The sequence below is a fragment of the Mobula hypostoma genome, chromosome 13 (genome assembly GCF_963921235.1).
Source record: "Mobula hypostoma chromosome 13, sMobHyp1.1, whole genome shotgun sequence".
In the NCBI taxonomy this organism is placed as follows: domain Eukaryota; kingdom Metazoa; phylum Chordata; class Chondrichthyes; order Myliobatiformes; family Myliobatidae; genus Mobula; species Mobula hypostoma.
In genome coordinates, this window is record NC_086109.1 from 65624280 (window position 1) to 65647672 (window position 23393).

General features: G+C 40.6%; 1 protein-coding gene across 2 annotated transcripts in view; it reads left to right on the forward strand.

The window, feature by feature from the left end:
• LOC134355647 (lamin-L(III)-like) overlaps positions 1–23393 on the forward strand; it is a 109719-nt gene that overhangs the window by 83813 nt on the left and 2513 nt on the right. Inside the window, exon 10 of one of the 2 annotated variants that reach the window (XM_063065858.1) lies at positions 4285–4398. The exons of the other annotated variant lie outside the window; for it this stretch is intronic. Within the exon in view, the coding sequence (XP_062921928.1) occupies positions 4285–4398 (114 nt within the window). The remainder of the gene's footprint in view (positions 1–4284; positions 4399–23393) is intronic. 2 annotated transcript variants of the gene reach the window in all.

The window sequence follows — 23393 nt, forward strand, 5'->3', positions numbered from 1 at the left end:
TCAGAACTTTGAATTCTTTCCCCATTTAAATAATAATCTGCCCGTTTATTTTTTCTGCCAAAGTGCATAACCATACACTTTCCAACATTGTACTTTATTTGCCACTTCTCTGCCCATTCTTCCAATCCATCCAAGTCTCTCTGCAGACTCTCCGTTTCCTCAGCACTACCGGCCCCTCCACCTATCTTCGTATCGTCAGCAAACTTAGCCACAAAGACATCTATTCCATAATCCAAATCGTTGATGTACAACGTAAAAAGAAGCGGCCCCAACACTGATCCCTGTGGAACACCACTGGTAACCGGCAGCCAACCAGAATAGGATCCCTTTATTCTCACTCTGTTTCCTGCCAATCAGCCAACGCTCTATCCACGTATGTAACTTTCCCGTAATTCCATGGGCTCTTATCTTGTTAAGTAGCCTCATGTGTGGCACCTTGTCAAATGCCTTCTGAAAATCCAAATATACAACATCCACTGCATCTTCCTTGTCTAGCCTACTGATAATTTCCTCAAAAAATTGTAATAGGTTTGTCAGGCAGGATTTTCCTTTAAGGAATCCATGCTGAGCTCTGCCTATCTTGTCATATGCCTCCAGGTACTCTGTAACCTCATCCTTGACAATCGACTCCAACAACTTGCCAACCACCGACGTCAAGCTAACAGGTCTATAATTTCCTTTTTGCTTCCTTGCCCCCTTCTTAAATAGCAGAGTGACATTTGCAATCTTCCAGTCTTCCGGAACCATGCCAGAATCTATCGACTTTTGAAAGATCATCGCTAATGCCTCCGCAATCTCCACAGCTACTTCCTTCAGAACACGAGGGTGCATTCCGTCTGGTCCAGGAGATTTATCGACCTTAAGCCTATTCAGCTTCCTGAGTACTTTCTCTGTCGTAATTGTGACTGCGCTCACTTCTCTTCCCTGCCACCCTTGAGTGTCCGGTATCCTGCTGTCTTCCTCAGTGAAGTCTGATGCAAAATACTTGTTCAGTTCCTCTGCCATCTCCTCATCTCCCATTACAATTTCTCCAGTATCATTTTCTATCGGTCCTATATCTACTCTCACCTGTCTTTTACTCGTTATATACTTGAAAAAGCTTTTAGTATCCTCTTTGATATTATTTGCTAGTTTCCTTTCATAGTTAATCTTTTCTCTCTTAATGACCTTCTTGGTTTCCTTTTGTAAGGTTTTAAAAACTTCCCAATCCTCTGTCTTCCCACTAATTTTTGCTTCCTTGTATGCCCTCTCCTTTGCTTTAACTTTGGCTTTGACTTCTCTTGTCAACCACGGTTGCATCCTTTTTCCACTCGAAAATTTCTTCTTTTTTGAAATATACCTGTCTTGTACATTCCTCATTTTTCGCATAAACTCCAGCCACTGCCGCTCTGCCGTCTTTCCCGCCAGTGTCTCTTTCCAGTCAACTTTGGCCAGTTCCTCTCTCATGCCACTGTAATTTCCTTTACTCCACTGAAACACTGACACATCAGATTTCGGCTTCTCTTTTTCTAATTTCACAGTGAACTCAATCATGTTATGATCACTGCCTCCTAAGGGTTCCTTCACCTCAATCTCTTCAATCACCTCCGGTTCATTACACAATACCCAATCCAGTACAGCCGATCCCCTAGTGGGCTCAACAACAAGCTGTTCTAAAAAGCCATCTCGCAGACATTCTACAATTCTTTCTCTTGAGATCCAGTGCTGACCTGATTTTTCCAATCTACTCGCATGTTAAAATCGCCCACAATTATCATAACACTGCCCTTCTGACAAGCCTTTTCTATTTCCGGTTGTAATTTGTAGTCCACATCCCTGCAGCTGTTTGGAGGCCTATAAATAACTGCCATCAGGGTCTTTTTACCCCTGCTATTCCTTAGCTCAACCCATAAAGATTCTGCACCTTCCGATCCTATATCACCTCTTTCTAACGATTTAATATCATTTCTTAGCAATAAAGCCACGCCTCCCCCTCTGCCTACCTTCCTATCCTTCTGATACACCGTGTATCCTTGGACGTTCAGCTCCCAGAGACATGCATCCTTTAGCCAGGTCTCAGTGATGGCCACAATATCATACCTGCCAATCTGTAGCTGTACAACAAGATCATCCACCTTATTCCTTATGCTGCGTGCATTTAAGTACAACACCTTAAGACCAGTATTTGATACTTTTTGCTTTGATTTCACTGCAACTTTATTGCACTTCAACTCATCCCAATGGCTACACATTTGCCCCATCACCTGCCTGTCTTTCCTGACATCTTTACTGCTCACTATCTTAGATTTATTTCTGTTATCCCCTTCCTCTGCTCTATCATTCCGGTTCCCATCCCCCTGCCAAATTAGTTTAAACCTTCCCTAACAGCTCTATTAAACTGTCCCGCCAGGATATTGGTCCCCTTCCGGTTCAGGTGTAACCTGTCCTTTTTGAACAGGTCATACTTTCCCCAGAAGAGATCCCAATTATCCAAGAATCTGAAGCCCTGCCCCCTACACCAGTCTCTCAGCCAGGCATTCATCTGCCTGATCCGACGACTCTTGCCCTCGCTAGCACGTGGCATAGGTAGCAATCCCGAGATTACTACCCTGGAGGTCCTGCTTCTCAGCTTCCTTCCTAACTCCTGGAAATCTCTCTTCAGGACCTCCTCCTTTGTCCTATCTATATCATTGGTACCAACATGTACCAAGACAACTGGCTGCTCACCCTCCCCCTTTAGAATATTCAGGACCCGATCCGAGACATCCCGTACCCTGGCACCTGGGAGGCAACACACCATGCGGGTATCCCTGTCAGGCTCACAGAATCTCCTGTCTGTTCCCCTGACTATGGAATCCCCCATGACTACCGCATTTCTCTTCTCCCTCCTTCTCTCCTGCACAACAGTGCCAGGCTCAGTGCCAGAGACCTGGTCACCATGGGCGTCCCCCATCAGGTCATCCCCCTCAACAGCATCCAGAACAAGATATTTGTTCCTGAGGGGGACAGCCACAGGGGTGCTCTCCACTATCCGGGCATTTCCCTTCCCTCTCTTGACAGTGACCCAGTGTTCTGACTCCTATAGCCTAGGGATGACTACCTCCCCGTAGCTCCTGTCCATCACCTCTTCACTTTCCCTGATAAGGGGTAGGTCATCAAGCTGCAGCTGCAGATCCCTAACACGGTCTCTGAGGAGCTGCAACTCGGTCTGGCGCAGATGTGGCCATCAGGGAGGCTGGAAGTCTCCCAGGATTCCCACATCTGACACCCTGAACAAAGCACTAACCCTGCAGGCATGCTATCTAACTCTACAGGAATGAAACAGGAAAAATAAGTCTACTCACCCACTTACCTCGCCAAACAGACAAACTTTTTAAACCGTTAGCTGTGAGAGCCCTGCTGTTCCTGTCTGTCCGGGCCGATTCGCGAAAGGGGTTGGGGGGGGAGAGAAAAAAGAGTTGGCGCTTCGCTCTAGCCTCTTCCCGTTTACCGCCTAAGCCTGAACATGAAGGGAATGGAGGTATATGGATGAAACACTAGAGGATGACATTTAGTATAGTTTGGTATCAAGATCAGCAGAACATTGTGGGCTGAATGGCCTGGTAGGTACTATACTGATCTATACAGGATAGCTATTTGTATCTTGATTTACGCAATATTCTCTGTGTACCACTTTCCTGTTCCATCTTATAACGTAATATACACAGTGATTTTTAATATATTTTTTGTCTTGTTAACCATCCTAAAGCACTTGACAGCAGCATTGTCAAATGAAAAGTGTTATGTGTCAAGTAAATATTAAGGAAAATGACCCAAAGGCTTTGATGCAAAACTTACTTATTGGAGAAAAGTTTAATATCCATCAAATAACTTGTACAAGAAGCCTGTTATATTTACCAAGGTTGTTATGTCATTGGAAAAAATATTTGGAAAGGTTGCAGATTTCTTCCAAGAAAAGCAATGTTTGTAAAGTTAAGTCCCAGCTATGTAAAAGTTTTGCTTAATTTGATGTCTGAAAGAAAGCTATTATGGCATATGAATGAAATGCTCAAGGCCGAAGTTAAATTTAAGAACAACTATTATATTAGATATTTGCAGTGATGGGCAGTTACCAAATGAGGTAAGCCTCCAGTCCATTTTAAAATATGAAGCAGAAAAATTCCTTTAGGATAAATTTTATAAAATGTTGAAATCTTCACAATAGCATCTTGAGGGACCCCCATCAGTCGTTTTCATTTTCTGAAGACTGCATGAGTTTTGGCTGAGGTACCCTTTCTTCTACTGACACTAATGTCGATTTCACAGGAGATGTCTACACGGACTATTGTGCAAATACCAGGACCACTGGAAGGTAGATCTAGGGACGAAGAGTATGAAGGTCCTGCTGAGGGCAGAAGTCATCTTGAATACAGTCCAATGGTATGAATGCACAGTCCTGCTACTTATCTGTTGGACAAATTGCAAATCTATATGTTGCTAATGATCTATTTATATTCAAAGCAATGTAGGGAGAACGAAAATTGGGTCTATTTAATAAAGGATTAGTGCTGTAAGCAGCTGGTTAATGGTAGGTGAGGACTTAATGGACTAAGAGTCCTGTTTCCTTTTTGTTGTATCTAAGACTCTTCAAGGTTACCTCTTCTTTCTCAAGTTCTCCGCTATCTTCTGCAAAGAGAACAAGTAAGTGAATACAGGCATGGGATGGAATGAAAACCAGTGCAGTTGTGACTGAGGCAGAGCCATGCAAAAAGGTGAAGCTGAATTGGTACCAGGATAGCTGAGGGTGTGTGGAGATCGAATGGCAGAGAGGAAAGGAGGTACATACGTTGTTAGCCGATGGGTTACATGTAACTTGTCAGAATCACAATGTAATTCTGTACCAAGAACCACTCAACTCACCTATGTGTCTGCCGGTACTCACCACCTTTGAGTTGACCCCTCATTTCTTCCATCAGCAGGGAACCTGAGGGCCTTGAAGATCTCTGGAACTTCTGGCAACCTTTCCAATGTAGGCTCTGTAATCTTTGATAAACCATCAAATACCCTGTTTGGAAAGCCTCTCTAACTACTGGAGTGAGTTTATTCTGAATTGAACATCATTGTGTTTGATGAGTCCAGATATTAATTAGGGAAGCTATAAATAGTGACCAAATGATTTTGACAAAGCAACTCTCAGAAGCGCATGCCGGATAATTTAAAATCTGCTCTCTATTTAGTGTCCATCCCTCTCCATCCCAATCTTTTCTCCAGGCACAATGGTAAATTAAAATCTAAGCCAAAGATTTAAAAGTCACAGTACAATTTTCCACCTTATTATCTATTCATGCAGTGACACTCCTACAGAAATGGCAATCTAATTATGTTCAGAATTTTGAATTCATGATTTTGTTTGATTCCAAATGCCACAGATATCTTTCATGACATCTCAGCATAAACAAATATTCTCATTGTTGTGTTTTGTAGGACGATTGGATCCATGCATACCAAGAAGCAGGGGTCTTGGATATCAATAGAGATCCTGCAGAACTTCACGGAGTATGCTGGAACCAATCTCGCAAGGCCCTTCTGTCAATCCTATTCAAATCAGCAGACTCAGCAAGAGAGCTCAATTGTTGAGCTTTGTGCATGGTGAAAGCTGTGCCAAATTTAATCTAAAGTTCATAAAACGTTAAGAATTTTTTTGTGAAACAACAGTCGATCTGTGAAAGGGAAGTGTGGAGGAGGGCAGGTAGTGAAAGTCAATTTCACACTCTGGATCTTTGCTCCTCAACCTATGCTTTTTGGCTTGAAAGTAACATTCTCACCTTTGGATCAGAAGGTAAGTGACATGTGAATCATGCCAGCAGTGATTAAGCAAGGAAACTGGTCTAGTGTATGCACACATTCTAATTTATTTCTGGCATTGCTGCTGCGGCTGCAATTACTGGTGGAAATAATACAAATGGAAGACATGGTAACATAATGAGTAAAGCTAACTAATAACAAATGATGGATTCATGTTGCATGATGTCCTGTTCACCAGTTGTATAAACATCCCATTCAACAGATTCTGCCACAATTTTATGTTTAGACTACGATTTAGGTGAAGGAGTTTACTCAGAAATCTGATTTCATTTTGTAATAGTTTATATAATATGGCCCATTTCTTCTCCCTTCTGAGGACAAGAGCAATGTTTTTTTGAGTCTTTTCTCGTTCAATTCCAGTTCTGATGATTTTGGAAACTAACAGTCTGTTATTCTGGCATTGTTTTATTCAATCCCTGCATGTTTGCCGGCTGTTTGGGGATCTGGACTCCAGCAAGTCCCTATTATGTCTTCCAACTGATGAAAGTGTATTATATCATGGAATTCCAGATCCTGAAGGAAAAATTAGCTTTTTATTAACATGAATGATGATAAGTTGACTTGTGTTAGTAATATGTTGAGAATGAGAAGTTTTATTACCATTGCTCTTAAAACATTCTTTCCAGGATCTCAGAACTCTTCCTCACTTCTCTTCCTTCCATTGATTCTTCTACTCCATCCTGGTTGTCCTTCTTTGCTGAGTATTGATCCTCTTCCCTCATAGTGGGACTGTGTTGGTTCAGGTTTCTCAGAGATCCTATGTTTTCAGTGAACATTTTATAGATTTAGTACAGACTTGTAAAGATATTTTGTCATCATTTAAAAATGTTGTGGGATGTTTACCTGGTCTCTTTGCCAATATTCCCCCAGAGTGAACATTATTGAAATTATACCTGCACATTTCTCATTGTTGTTTCTGAAGTCTTACTTTGCGCATATTGGCTTCAGTCATGGCCTGTATTACAACATTTCAAAAGTATTTCCTTGGGTTTGAAGCACTTGTGAAATCTTGAATGTGTGAAAAGCATAACTTAATTCAAATTAAAACTTGTGTTACCCTTATATTCTTTGTACTGGTCCTCATTTTGAGATTTTTATTCAACAAAATATCTACATTTTTAAAAAAAAACAGATCTTCCATTAGGAGACTCTCTCTGGCAGAGGGGGAGACCATTCAGCCCCTTGAGTCCATGGCATTTTCTGCTAGTGCAATCCCATTGTTCCCCATAGCCTTGCAAGTTACTCTAATTCAAATCACTAATTTAAATAGTTCATTCCCTGTTAAGCAAATTCCAATTCTGACTGCAATCTGATTTTAAAATAAAACTTTTCCTCACCTCCTCCTGGGTCCCTTCCTCCTTCCCATTCTCCTCTGGTCCACTCTCGCTCACCTATCAGATTTCTTCTTCTCCAGCTCCTTATCTTTCCAACCCACCTGGCTTCATCTGTCACCTTCGAACTATCCTTCTTCCCCTTCTCCCAACTTTTTTTTATTTTGGTGTCTTCCCCCTTCCTTTTCTGTCTTAAAAAAAGAGTCTCAGTCCATAACTTTGGCTATCTATTCATTTCCATGGATGCTGCTTGATCTGCTGAGTTCCTCCAGCGTTTTGGGTGTGTGGTGTAAGATTTTCTTCATCCCTTCTTGACTTCTCTGCTCAAATTTTTAATCTGCATTGCATGCTCTTTGAATCACCTGCCAATGCAAACTTGTTTCCTGCATTTTCCTACCAAAATAAATTATGATATTGCTGACCTCTGTAATATCTCCTTCCTAACATTTCTCCAAAGCAAGCAACCTCAACTTCTTCTCCAGTCTAACTTTTTAGCTAAAGTCCCTCATCCCTGACATAATTTGGGTAACTCTTTTTTTGTATTCTTCAAAACTTTTTTTCTGTCCTTAAGTTGTGAACAAACTAGAATGGGATAGCCAATCACAATCAAGAGAAAAATATACAGATGCTGGAAATCCAAGCAACACGCAAAATGCTGGAGGAACTCAGCAGGCCAGGCAGCATCTATGGAAAAGATGCTGATTATATAGAGAACTAAAGGCAAAGAGTTAAACATCATGGTCCATGTTGCACTATTGGTGTAGGTAAGAGAAAGGGATGTGGTCCTGTTGTACTGGAGCTTTGAAAGGTGTTAACTTTTAGGACCTCAAAGTCAGTGAATTTTACTGCCTGCTGCCAAGGACTGATAAATATAGAAATGGGAGGAAAGAGCAAGTAGAGACTTTGCTAGAGAAATGGTGCAGGAGACAGGGCTTTAGAGCTGTTTAGGTCGCCAGTGGAACCTGTATATATTGAATGTGTTGCATCTCACTATGGACAGGACCAATATCCTTTAGTGGGGGATTACAAAATCTAGTGAGGATGGTTTAAACTGTAATATATGGCAGGGGCATGGAAATCTCAAAAGAAATCCAGGAAGAATAAAACAAAACAGGAAGTGGAATCAAGAAAATGAATCGTCAGCAAAATAAACAAACAACAAAAACAAAGGCAGGCAGCAAATGAGATAAAAGTACGAAAGAAATGCTAAACTTGCAATGCTACCTCTAAATGCTTGCAAAATACATAACAAGCTAGCTAAATTACTGGCACCAATTAAAAGTGAATGGTGTTATCTAATTGCCATTACAGTAATGTGTTTCAGAATAACCAAGGCTGGGATCTGAATGTTTAAAAGCAGTTAATGTTTAGAAAGAAAAGGCTAAAATAAAAGGGAATGCTTAGGATTATTAATAAGAGAGGAGGTCAATGCAGTGGTAAGAAGTGATCTACTCTAGGAAAATCATAGAAATAAATCAATTTGGAGCAAACTTAGAAATGGCAAAGGCACATTTTAAAAGGGGCTTAAAGATTGTCAAATAGGAGTTCTACTGTTAGGTATGGCATTAGTAAAGAAATTAGAAGTGCAATTATATGTGAAATGGACAATATGATATCATGGAGCACTTATGGACTGAACAGGTCAGATTAAGAGATAGTGGATAAACTCATGGTATGTAGATCTTTAAAAATTCATATATATATAGAGAGAGAGTAACCAACCAGACGAAAGGTTATATTAGAACTTCTTTTGTGCAATAAGAAAGGATTAATTGTTGTCGCAAAGGAAAAAGGGGCCATCATTAAAAGATTGAGAACTATAAGACAAAGGAGATGAATTAGGCCATTTAGCCCATGGCTGATCCTTTTCTCCCATTCTCAGCCGCACTCCCCAGCCTTCTCTCTGTAACGTTGATGGCATGTCCAATCAGGAACCTATCCATGTCCACTTTAAATACACCCAACGTACTGGCCTGCACAGCTGCCTGTGGTAACAAATTCCACAAATTCAGCACCCTCTGGCTAAATTAATTTCTCCATATCTCTATTTTAAATGGATGATGGATGCCCCTCTATCCTGAGGCTGTGCCCTCTTGTCCTAGACTCCCCCAACATGGGAAACATCCTTTCCACATCTGCTCTGTCTAGGCCTTTCAACATTCGAAAAGAATCAATGAGATTCCCCCTCACCCTTCTAAATTCCAGCAAGTAAAGGCCTAGAGCCATCAAATACTCCTCATATAATAATACTTTCATTCCTGGAATCACCCTTGTGATCCACCTCTGAACCCTCTCCAATGCCAGCACATCTTAGATGAGGAGCCCAAAGCTGTTCACAATACTCAAGGTGAGGGCTCACCAATGCCTTATACAGCCTCAGCATCATATTGCTATTCTTGTATTCTAGACCTCTTAAAATGAATGCTAACATTGCACCAAGTCAACCTGCAAGTTAACCTTTAGGATGTTCTGCACAAGGACTCCTAAGACCCTTTGCAGCTCAGATTTTTGAATTTTCTCCCCATTTAGGAAATAGTTTGCACTTTTATTTCTTCTACCAAGGTGCAAGATGGTACATTTTTTCAATGTTGTATTTCATTTGCCACTTTCTTGCCCATTCTCCCAATCTGTCTAAGTCCTTCTGCAGCCTACCTGTTTCCTCAACACTACCTGCCCCTTCACCAATCTTCATATCATCTGCAAACTTGGCAACAAAGCTATCTATTCCATCATCTAAACCATTGATATACAGTATAAAAAGAAGCATTCCCATCACCACTAGTCACTGGCAGCCAACCAGAAAAGGATCCTTTTATTCCCACTTGCTGCCTCCTACCAATCAGCCAATGATGTAACCGTGCCAGTAATTTTTCTGTACTACCATGGGCTCTTAACTTGGTAGGGAGACTCATGTGTGGCACCTTGTCAATGGCCTTCTGAAAATCCAAATATACGACATATCCTTTATCTATCCTACTTGTAATATCCTCAAAGAATTCCAACTGGTTCGTCAGGTAATATTTTCCCTTATGGAAACCATGCTGACTTTGTCTTATCTTCTCCTGTGTCACTAAGTTCTCCATAACGTCATCCTTAACAATTGACTCCAACATCTTTCCAACCATTGAGGTCAGGCTGACTGGTGTATAATTTCCTTTCTGCTGCCTCCCTCCTTTCTTAAATTTGCAATTTTCGAGTCCTCCAGAGCCATGCCACAGTCCAATGATTTTTGAAAGATCATTAATGCCTTCTCTAGGGTGCAGTTCATCTGATCTGGGTGACTTAAGTACCTTTACACCTTTCAGTTTCTTGAGCACCTTCTCCCTTGTAATAGTAACTGCACTCACTTCTCTTCCCTCACACTCTTCAACACCTGGCACACTGCTAATGTCTTCCACAGTGGAGACTGATGCAAGATACTCATTTACTTCATCTGTCATCTTGTCCCCTGTTATTACTTCTCCGGCCTCATTTTCTAGTGGTCCTATATCCACTCTCACCTTTCTTTTATTTTTTTTATATACTTGAAAAATTATTTTCTATCTACCTTGATATTGTTTGCTAGCTTGCTTTGGTATTTCATCTTCTCCCTCCTAATGATTCTTCTAGTTGCTTTCTGTAGGTTTTTAAAAGCTTCCCAGTGCTCTATTTTCCTGCTAATTTTGGTTTGTTGTTTGCCCTCTGTTTTGTTTTTACATTAGCTTTGACCTCACTTGTCAGCCACAGTTATACTATTTTGCCATTTGAGTTTTTTTTTTTGTTTTTTTGGAATACATCTATCCTGTACCTTTCTCATTTTCCCCAGAAACTTGCCATTGCAGCTCTGCTGTCATCCCTGCCAGCATCTCCTTCCAATTTACTTTGGCTAACTCCTCTCTCATACCACTGTAATTTCCTTTATTCCACTGAAATACTGCTATATTAGACTTTACTTTCTCCTTATCAAATTTCAAGTTGAGCTCAATCATATTGTGATCACTGTCTTCTAATGGTTCCTTTACCTTAAGCTCCCTAATTGCCTTCGGTTCATTACATAACACCTAATTGAGTATAACTGATCCTGTAGTAGGCTTAACAACAAACTGCTCTAAAAAGCCATCTCATAGGCATTCAACAAATACACTCTCTTGAGACCCATTACCAACCTGATTTTCCCAATCTATGTGCATGTTAAAATCTACCATAACATCATAACATTGCCCTTTTGACAGCCTTTTCTATTTCCCATTGTAATCTGTAGTCCACATCCCAGCTACTGTTGGGAGGCCTGTATATAACTGCCAGTAGGGTCCTTTTACCCTTGCAGTTTCAAAACTCAACCCACAAGGATTCAACATCTTATGATCCTATGTCACGTCTTTCTACTGATTTGATGCCATTCTTTACCAGCAGAGCCACATCACTCCCTCTGCCTGCCTTCCTATCTGTCCAACACAATGTGTAACTTTGGATATTCAGCTCCCAACTACAACCATCCTTCAACCATGATTCAACGATGGCCACAACATCATACCTGACAATCTGTAAAAGTGCTTCAAGATCATCCACCTTATTTCTTATACTCCATGCATTTAGATATAACACATGGAGTACTGTATTTGCTACCCTTTTTGATTCTGCCTCCCTAATACAGTGATGCTCACCCTGCTGGCTGCAATTCTGTCCTATCATCTGCCTGCCCTTCCTGACAGTCTGACTGCATGCTTTCTTTACTTTTTTACCATCTGTCCGATTCTGAGTCCCGTCACTCCGGTTCCCATCTCCCTGCCAAATTAGTTTAAACCCTCCACAACAGCTCTAACAAACCTGTCTGCAAGAATATTGGGCCCCCTCGGGTTCAACTGCAACCCACCCCTTTTGTACAGGTCATACCTCCCCCAGAAGAAATCCCAATGATCCAAGGACCTGAAGCCCTGCCCCCTGTATTAGCTTCTCAGCCACACATTTATCTGCCAAATTATCCTGTTTCTACACTCACTGGTGCGTGGCACAGGTAGCAATCCAGAAAATATCCTGGTGGTCCTGCTTCTCAGCTTTCTGCCTGGCTCTCTAAATTCTGTCTTCTGGACCTCTTTGCTTTTCCTTCCAATGTCACTGGTACCAATATGTACCAATGTGGCTCATTCTAAAACTGAAGTCTTCATCCACAATAAAGGGAACTGTGCTGGTATGATGGAAGAGTTGGTTGTGGGTGACTGGGAAGATGTATTGAACTGCATGACAGTCCATAGCCAATGGGAAGCATTTAAAAGAAATAATGCATGATGGCAAAGCAAAATTCCACAAATTAATTGAAGGTGACGTTAAATGAAAGGAGGAAGCTTACAGAATTGCCTAAAATTATTGTAATTCTGAGTAACAGGAACATTTTAGAATTCAGCAAAGGACCCAGAATTTGACCTAATCAGAGATCCAGATAGAATATGAGAATTGACTGGTGAGTAGCTTAAAAATGAACTGTTAGAACTTGTATAGAAATATAAGAAGGACAGTACTAGTGAGAGCAAATGCGGGTTCTTCACAGAGGAATCAGGAATTGGCAAATAAATTTTAAAAATGGTAATTTTACTACAAAAAAAGCACTGCCATAAATAGTTATCCATCTAAAACATACAGGTTAAGAGACTGAAGGAAATGAGTAGTAACTGAAAAATGATACTGCAGATGTTAATGGGGTTGAAAGCCAACATATCACAAAGTTGAGATTGTGGATGCATGGGTTGTTCCAAAATTCTCTAAATTTTGGAATTGTGTCTGTGGTTTGGAGGTTAGCAAATATCACCCCATTACTTATGAAAGGAAGGAAAAGGAATATTCTGAGAACCACAGTTCTGTTAAGCTATTGTCATTAGTGGGGAGAATGTTGGAATATATAATAAAGGCTGTCATAACAATATATAGGGAAAATAGGATTGAGCGAAGCCAGCATCGATTTATTTGTCTAATCCATTGAATTTCTTAAAAGGCCTTGCTGCTGGGATAGATTCAAGGAAACTGGTGCTACTTGGAAGCTTAGTTAATGAGCTTAGAATAGAGTGGGGTATTAGGAATAGTATGCAAACATAGATTGAGAATTAGTTATGTACAAAAAGCTAGGAATGGAAATAAATATGTACTTCTCAGGTGTACTGCAGGAATTTGAGTTTGCTATCGTCATTAGTTTGATGATTCATAAACTAGATCAATGCTTCCCAATGGTTTTTGGGTTATTGTCCCTTTGGCTCCCAGACCTTACCCCCTAGCACACCCCCCCCCCTCCTTCTGGCCATTACAGAAAAACTATAAAGAATGTTGATCACAATGCACAGTGGGGAAAAAAGGAAAACTGTAAGTTCAAAGCAGTGACAAATTTTGGTTAATTTGGACACAATGGGACCAGTACATTTTGGCCCAATTAAGTGGCTACCCTAATCAGCTGAGGTTTAATGGAAGTGGGAAGGTATATTTAAAAAAAAGACAAACTGCCCTTTATTTGAGCAACAAATTATGTGTTTAAATGAAATACAGAACAAATTAGAACACCACTACCATAGGGATTGAAACATCAAGTCCTAGTAGCTCTACTACTATAAAACAGTGTATTAGTTCCTAATAGTAATCCACGGAGGAGTTCATCCAGTGTATGCAGCCATGTTCTTTGATTGTAAATGAACAGAATCAGTGTGGATGCCCAGTACAGATAATGAACTGCCTTCATACAGTGCTGTTGATGATTGCATCTTCCAAATCTTCATTTTCATTGTAAAGTTCAAGATGATTGTCAATACCTTCAAATTCATCATAGTGCCCAACTTGTTGATGTAGTTAAATCATTACATTTTCATTTCTGGCATCTCTAAGCCTGAGTACTTAAGACTGCAGTGAGCAAAACAATTCTGAATTGTCTACTGCTTATTCCCCGCCTACTATCAGTGACAAAAATCACTGCTTCTTGAACACAAACACATAGAACCGTAGAACCATAGAAACTACAGCACAGAAACAGGCCCTTTGGCCCTTCTTGGCTGTGCCAAACCATTTTCTGCCTAGTCCCACTGACCTGCACACGGACCATATCCCTCCATACACCTCCCATCCATGTATCTGTCCAATTTATTCTTAAATGTTAAAAAAGAACCCGCATTTACCACCTCGTCTGGCAGCTCATTCCATACTCCCACCACTCTCTGTGTGAAGAAGGCCCCCCTAACGTTCCCTTTAAACTTTTCCCCCCTCACCCTTAACCCATGTCCTCTGGTTTTTTTCTCCCCTTGCCTCAGTGGAAAAAGCCTGCTTGCATTCACTCTATCTATACCCATCATAATTTTATATACCTCTATCAAATCTCCCCTCATTCTTCTACGCTCCAGGGAATAAAGTCCTAACCTATTCAACCTTTCTCTGTAACTGAGTTTCTCAAGTCCCGGCAACATCCTTGTAAACCTTCTCTGCACTCTTTCAACCTTATTTATATCCTTCCTGTAATTTGGTGACCAAAACTGAACACAATACTCCAGATTCGGCCTCACCAATGCCTTATACAACCTCATCATAACATTCCAGCTCTTGACTTAAACTCAAGACTTTGATTAATAAAGGCCAATGTACCAAAAGCTCTCTTTACGACCCTATCTACCTGTGACGACACTTTTAGGGAATTCTGTATCTGTATTCCCAGATCCCTCTGTTCCACTGCACTCCTCAGTGCCTTACCATTAACCCTGTATGTTCTATGTTGGTTTGTCCTTCCAACGTGCAATATCTCACACTTGTCAGTATTAAACTCCATCTGCCATTTTTCAGCCCATTTTTCCAGCTGGTCCAAGTCCCTCTGCAGGCTCTGAAAACCTTCCTTGCTGTCTACTACACCTCCAATCTTTGTATCATCAGCAAACTTGCTGATCCAATTTACCACATTATCATCCAGATCATTGATATAGATGACAAATAACAATGGACCCAGCACTGATCCCTGTGGCACACCACTAGTCACAGGCCTCCACCCAGAGAAACAATTCTCTACTACCACTCTCTGGCTTCTTCCATCGAGCCAATGTCTAACCCAATTTACCACCTCTCCATGTATACTTAGCGACTGAATTTTCCTAACTAACCTCCCATGCGGGACCTTGTCAAAGGCCCTACTGAAGTCCATGTAGACAATATCCACTGCCTTCCCTTCATCCACTTTCCTGGTAACCTCCTCGAAAAACTCCAACAGATTGGTCAAACATGACCTACCACGCACAAAGCCATGTTGACTCTCCCTAATAAGCCCCTGTCTATCCAAATGCTTGTAGATTCTGTCTCTTAGTACTCCCTCCAATAACTTACCTACTACTGACGTTAAACTCACCGGCCTATAGTTTCCTGGATTACTTTTCGATCTTTTTTTAAACAACGGAACAACATGAGCCACTCTCCAATCCTCCGGCACTTCACCCGTAGACAGCAACATTTTAAATATTTCTGCCAGGGCCCCCGCAATTTCAACACTAGTCTCCTTCAAGGTCCGAGGGAACACTCTGTCAGGTCCCGGGGATTTATCCACTTTAAGTTTCCTCAAGACAGCAAGCACCTCCTCCTTTTCAATCTGTACAGTTTCCATGGTCTCACTACTTGATTCCCTCAATTCCATAGATTTCATGCCAGTTTCCTTAGTAAATACAGACGCAAAAAAACCTATTTAAGATCTCCCCCATTTCCTTTGGTTCCACACAAAGCTGACCACTCTGATCTTCAAGAGGACCAACTTTATCCCTTACAATCCTTTTGCTCTTAATATACTTGTAAAAGCTCTTTGGATTATCCTTCACTTTGACTGCCAAGGCAACCTCATGTCTTCTTTTTGCCCTCCTGATTTCTTTCTTAAGTATTTTCTTGCACTTCGTATACTCCTCAAGCACCTGATTTACCCCCTGTTTCCTATACATTTCATACAACTCCCTCTTCTTCTTTATCAGAGTTGCAATATCCCTTGAGAACCAAGGTTCCTTATTCCTATTCAATTTGCCTTTAATCCTGACAGGAACATACAAACTCTGCACTCTCAAAATTTCCCCTTTGAAGGCTTCCCACCTACCAATCACATCTTTGCCAGAGAACAACCTGTCCCAATCCACGCTTTTTAGATCCTTTCTCATTTCTTCAAATTTGGCCTTCTTCCAGTTCAGAACCTCAACCTTAGGACCAGATCTATCCTTGTCCATGATCAAATTGAAACTAATGGTGTTATGATCACTGGAACCAAAGTGCTCCCTTACACAGACTTCTGTCACTTGCCCTAATTCGTTACCTAACAGGAGATCCAATATTGCATCCCCTCTGGTTGGTCCCTCTAAATACTGATTTAGAAAACTTTCCTGAACACATTTTACAAACTCTAAACCATCTAGACCCCTAACAGTATGGGAGTCCTAATCAATGTATGGAAAATTAAAATCCCCTACCACCACATCTTTGTTTCCTGCAGTTGCCTGCTATCTCTCTGCAGATTTGCTCTTCCAAGTCTCGTTGACTATTGGGTGGTCTGTAATACAATCCCACTAATGTGGCCATACCTTTCCTGTTTCTCAGCTCCACCCATAAGGACTCAGTAGACGAGCCCTCTAATCTGTCCTGCCTGAGCACTGCTGTAATATTTTCCCTAACAAGCAATGCTACTCCCCCACCTTTCATTCCTCTGCCTCGATCACATCTGAAACATCGGAACCCTGGAATATTAAGCTACCAGTCCTGCCCCTCCTGTAGCCAAGTTTCACTAATTGCTACAACATTATAATTCCATGTGTCAATCCACGCCCTCAACTCATCCGCCTTCCCCGCAATACTCGTAGCATTGAAATATATACACCTCAGAAGATTTTTACCACCACTCACAACCTTTCTATCAGCGGATTTGCTTAAACTTTCAATATCATTTATTTTCACCCCAGCCACACTGTCAGCTCTGGCACTCTGGTTTCCATCCCCCTGCAAATCTAGTTTAAAGCCTCCCCAATAGCACTAACAAACCTCCCTGAAAGGATATTGGTCCCCCTGTAGTTCAAGTGTAACCCGTCTCTCTTGTACACATGCAGCTGGTGCTCGATGCATGATGTAGTGTCTAATGGACACACAAATGCACATGACTGATGCTAGTTAGAAACTGTTCAGCAACAGTCTCTTGTCCCAATTAAGCCATATAGTGTCCCAACTAAATGAAGGGCATCCTGGCTATTTTCTTGATTAGTTTTTGTTCTTTAAGAGTAGTCACAAATAAGTGGCTGCCTGATTACTCGATGGCCCTGTTAACTGGAATCCACTGTAATTACAGTGGTATATATAATTATCTGGATAGACAGGGTCTGATTATGAACAGTCACCATGGATTTGTGCATGGAAGGTCATGTTTGACAAATCTTATTGAATTTTTTGATGAGGTTACTAAGAAAGTTAACGAGTGTAAAGCGGTGGATGTTGTCTATATGGACTTCAGTAAGGCCTTTGACAAGGTTCCACATGGAAGGTTAGTTAGGAAGGTTCAATCGTTAGGCATTAATATCGAAGTAGTAAAATGGATTCAGCAGTGGCTGGATGGGAGATGCCAGAGAGAAGTCGTGGATAACTGTGTGTCAGATTGGAGGACAGTGTGTAGTGGTGTGCCTCAGGGATCTGTACTGGATCCAATGTTGTTTGTCATATATATTAATGATCTGGATGATGGGGTGGTAAATTGGATTAGTAAGTATGTAGATGATACTAAGATAGGTGTTGTTGTGGATAACGAAGTAGGTTTTCAAAGCTTGCAGAGAGATTTAGGCCATTTAGAAGAGTGGGCTGAAAGATGGCAGATGGGAGTTTAATGCTGAAAAATGTGAGGTGCTACATTTTGGTAGGACTAATCAAAATAGGACATACATGGTAAATGGTAGGGCATTGAAGAATGCTGTAGAACAGGGGGATCTAGGAATAATGGTGCATAGTTCCATGAAGGTGGAATCTCATGTGGATAGGGTAGTGAAGAAAGCTTTTGGTATGCTGGCTCTTATTAATCAGAGCATTGAGTATAGGAGTTTGGAATGCAATGTTGAAATTGTATAAGGCATTGCTAAGGCCAAATTTGGAGTATAGTGTACAGTTCTGGTCACCGAATTATAGGAAAGATGTCAATAAAATTGAGAGAGTACAGAGGAGGTTTACTAAAATGTTGCCTGGGTTTCATCTCCTAAGTTACAGAGAAAGGTTGAACAAGTTAGGTCTTTATTCTTTGGAACGTAGAAGGTTGAGGGGGGACTTGATAGAGGTGGTTAAAATTATGAGGGGGATAGATAGAGTTGACGTGGATAGGCTTTTTCAATTGAGAATGGGGGAGATCCAAACAAGAGGACATGAGTTGAGAGTTAAAGGGAAAAAGTTTAGGGGTAACATGAGGGGGAACTTCTTTACTCAGAGAGTGGTGGCAGTGTGGAACGAGCTTCCAGCAGAAGTGGTTGACGTTGTCATTTAAAGTTAAATTGGATAGATATATGGACAGGAAAGGAATGGAGGGTTATGGGCTGAGTGCAGGTCAGTGGGACTAGGTGAGAGTAAGAGTTCAGCATGGACTAGAAGGGCCGAGATGGCCTGTTTCCGTGCTGTAATTATATGGTTATGGTTAATTACAAAAAATATTCAAATCTATTTAAAACTACAAATAGCATTTTCGTTAATTACAGTAAAAATAATTTTCATCAACAATTTTAGAGCATACATTTGAAGACCAACTATTCACTACTTAATTACTTTTTCACCTTTCAGTGGGGTGGATGGGCTTGGGGCAGTGATATCAGCTTCTCAACATCGAGCTGAATGAAATTGAAGAGTCTCAGGTCTCCATGTTCAATAATTTGCAGTCTATTTCATTGCTTTGAAAGAAGTTGGGTGACTGTGCTCCATTAATTATGATGTTGGAAAGGCAATAAAGAACATTTTGTCCTTTTTCCATAGTGAAGAATAGAATTCAGAGATTTCTTTCTGCAACCAGCTCTTTTGATATGATTATTTGAACCACTGCTCCAGCTCAAATTCAGTTTGTAGTGAGATCAGTTCTTCCTCCATCCTTCCTGTTAATTCTTCACTACCTAATCTGGAACTTATATTGAGAGAAGATCCTGAAATCTCTCTGACATGTCTTTATGCAGCTCACCAGGTGGCCACAGTATATTTGAAGATCATCTGATATTCTCTCTTTCTCTTCCAACTCAGAGAGGCTGAAAAATTGGAAAATGTTGGCCAATGTTGTACTTGAATAGGGTTAACTTGGACAGAAATGTGGAGACAATTAATTTGACTTTGATAAAATTCACATCACTTCCTTGTATTTGAAGACTGATTTCATTAAACCTTGCGAACAATTTGACAAATAAACAATGTCATGTCTAATGTTCTTCAGTTGATTACTGAATGAAGCATTTGAGTCTAAGAATTTTATCACTGTTTTAGGAAGTCTCTCAGAAAGTTTCCCTTAGAGAGCTATCTGACTTCTTTGTGCAACAGCAAGCAATCAAACTGTTCATCATCCTCAATACAAAGCTCTCAAAATAGTCAAGAATTGAGAGCGTGGGACTTGATTTTATTTACCGCTATGATAACAGTATTTAATGATTTGTGCAGCAGATCTCTTGGGACTTTTATGACAAGATGTTGTCTGTGAATTACAAGGAAATAGTAAATATGTACAACTTTTCTTCAAGAAAGTAATAACCCCACAGGGGTGTCCTGTCATTGATGGTACCCCATCTGTTCAACAAGCAAGAATGTTGATGAGCACAATGGCCTTCTCTTTGAAAAGATAATATGACAGCCCAAAATATCGACCTCTCCTTCATATCTTTTTCTAATCCTCTTGCAAATAACAACTCCTGAACAATGCCTTCATCTTTTATGAAGTGAACATAACCAAGAAGCAAAGATTCATTGTCTGGCAAAGTTGCTCGTACTTTGAGCAGGGTTGTCGCTAACAGACTTGCTTTAATTATTTGGTTTGAGACTTATGCAAAGTCATGCTCATAATCTCCCTTACTGCTGGCAAATTCACTTCTCCAATTGTATAGGACATTGTAGATTTAGCAATAAGCAATGAATATTGTATAAAACATGTAAACCATCACTGTTTTATTATGAAGTGCTGGAAAACATGCTTTGAAGTGTTTTCTATTTCTGAGGATTTTCATGAAGTGATTGAAATAAGCCAAATTCTTCTTTGCTTTATCAGAGTGTCTAATCTTCAAATGTTCAAGGAGCCTGGATGATTTCATTGCCTCAATTGAAAAAACATTTTCACACAACAGACATATCGACTGCTGCTGGTATAAATCCATATATCAGATTCTCCACACCAGTGGTTCCCAACCACCGGTACCGGGCCACAAAGCATGTGCTAGCGGGCCGCGAGGAAACAATATGATTTGACGATATGAAATGATATGAGTCAGTTGCACCTTTCCTCATTCCCTGTCACACACTATCAAACTTGAAATAACCTACCAAATCATACCAAATAACACATAAAACCTAAAATACCACTAACGTAGAGTAAAAGCAGGAATGATATGATAAATACACAGCCTATATAAAGTAGAAATGATGTATGTACAGTGTAGTTTCACTTTACAGAATCAAGAAGATTAAGCCAAAACCGATTTGTAGAAAAAAGATCGGCACGTACACGCATGCGCACGAAGGTGCCCGCGCAAGGCTTCATGGTCATGGTAGTCTTTCTCGGGGTAATCACAAGTGTCCCGTATTTGACTGCTACTTTTGTCCCTTATTTGGGAGTGAGAAAGTTGGCAACCCTACTTGAACACCTCCCCACCCCCCGTTGGCTGGTCTGCAAGAATATTGTCAATATTAAACCGGTCCGCGGTGCAAAAACGGTTGGGGACCCCTGCTCCACACTATATGGTCTACTTTTTTGTTTGGTCTGTTTCTGCCATGTTTGTTATGGATTATGACCACAGTCAATCATCTATCTAACCTCAAGTGCTGCGATCAAAAATGGGCGAAAGTTATAACGGCATCCTAGCTCATCCTGACTCTCGACCTGGGCCGAGATATTTTGGTTTGCCTGTGGATTAGAGAAATGTGTCCAAGACCAATTGAAAGGGCAGATTCTGAATTTTACCCCATTGAACGCTACACCCTAGTTCACAGGAATTGCATCAATGCGTGATTAGAGTATGGGAATTGTACTAGCTTATGCTGTACTACAGAAGTAAACAACAATAATGTGTGATTTGGGCCTGGAAATAACATGATCTCTTCAGACCAGATTTCTCATGATATGCCAGATACAGAAGTGTCACATTGCTTTTCAACAATGATAACATGCTTTGAGCAAAGTCTAAGAGAACGGTGGGTTAGCAAGAGACAAGGTGATTCCGTGATCATTGTAATCAATTATGAGGCACTGAGGATCGAAAGCTAAAAATAGGTAATTTGTTTCTTAAATTAAGCCTGTAATACCTCAGACACTTCCCTTGTTACTGAGTGACCCCCACCACCCCCTTTATCTTTCTCAATTCCATAGAAACTCCCACTGCCCCCTGGGGTCGATGTCACTCACATGGTACCAGATATCACATTTCTATGTTTGCTGGCGATTCCAGGGTAGGACTGTGTGTGATGTAAAGCGGCTTCAAGATGAGAGACAGACTGAGTTAGATTAGAAAATGACAGATGAAAAATTTGAGACCATCCACTTTCATGCACAGTACAGAAAAATAAAGTAGTTTTTAAGGAATTAGAGAATTGGGTGGTGTTGCTGGTTCAAAGGGACTTGGGTGCCCTTGTAGACAGGTCACTGAAAGTCAGCATTGCAGGTCCATTGAGGGATAAGAATGGCAAATACTTATACTTATGATGAATGTATTTGAATGTAGGAGTGAGGATACATTATTGCACTTGTATAAAGCTATGATAAGGAGACGAAGATTGTTCACAATACCCCAGGTGTACTCTTATCTAAGAAAGAATATACAAATAAAATTCAGTGAATGATGGCTCCATTTTCTGAAATTTAAAAGAATGATAACAGATCTTATTGAAATTTAAGATTACAGTGCTTGACTGGGTGGATGTTTCCCTTGCTGAGACATCTAGAGCTACAGGTTATACTTTCAGAGTAAGAGGAAAAATGTTAAGTGTCAGATGAGAGGAAATTTTTTTTCACTCAACGAATAGTGAATCTTTGCAATCCTCGGTGTGGAGCACAATGGCTGATAGAGATCGAATGAGTTCTGGACATAAAGGGTATTAAGCCTAGATGGTACAGCAAAATAGCAGAGAGGTAGCACATCTACCACATTCTCATTGAATGCTGAAGCAGGTTCAAAGGTCTACTTTGCCAGTTTCTAATGTCATTATAATGACCTCCATAAAAATAGATGCTCTTGCTGATTCAGTCACAGGTTGTTGTTATTGTGAACATTCGAGACAGTAATTAGTCCATAGTTGCTGTTGCAAAAATATTCTCTCCTTGCATAGTTGTCCCATCATTAGATCCCATAGAAATTTACCTTGAAACCGTGTCTCCTCGTATCATTTTCCTAATGTGACACAAAAGATGTGAAAAGAGAAATATTTAACATCTAAATGTACTTAGAATTCCATATATCTACCAAGTTGCAATTTTTGTTATTAAGTTATTTAAGCAAATTGCTGACCAGCTTGCATGTGACAAGTTGTTACTTAAGTGATTTTTGCAGTTACTTTTACTGTATAAATGGCAATAAATTGCATTAGATAGGAAAATAGATAAACATAATTTTTGTATGTTAATTTGGATAAAAATGCTTCTCTAAATTATAATGGAGTAATCTTAATCTGGTGAAATCACAGTCTGTATTAATTAAAGTATGGTGCTTATTTCAGTAGAAGGGGCATGTGTTGTGTGCTGGGGCAGCAGGCTGAGGGTAGCAGACACCAACAGAATCAACAAACTCATTCGTAAGGCCAGTGATGTTGTGGGGATGGAACTGGACTCTCTGACGGTGGTGTCTGAAAAGAGGATGCTGTCCAAGTTGCATGCCATCTTGGACAATGTCTCCCATCCACTACATAATGTACTGGTTGGGCACAGGAGTACATTCAGTCAGAGACTCATTCCCCCGAGATGCAGCACAGAGCGTCATAGGAAGTCATTCCTGCCTGTGGCCATCAAACTTTACAATTCCTCCCTTGGAGGGTCAGACACCCTGAGCCAATAGGCTGGTCCTGGACTTATTTCATAATTTACTGGCA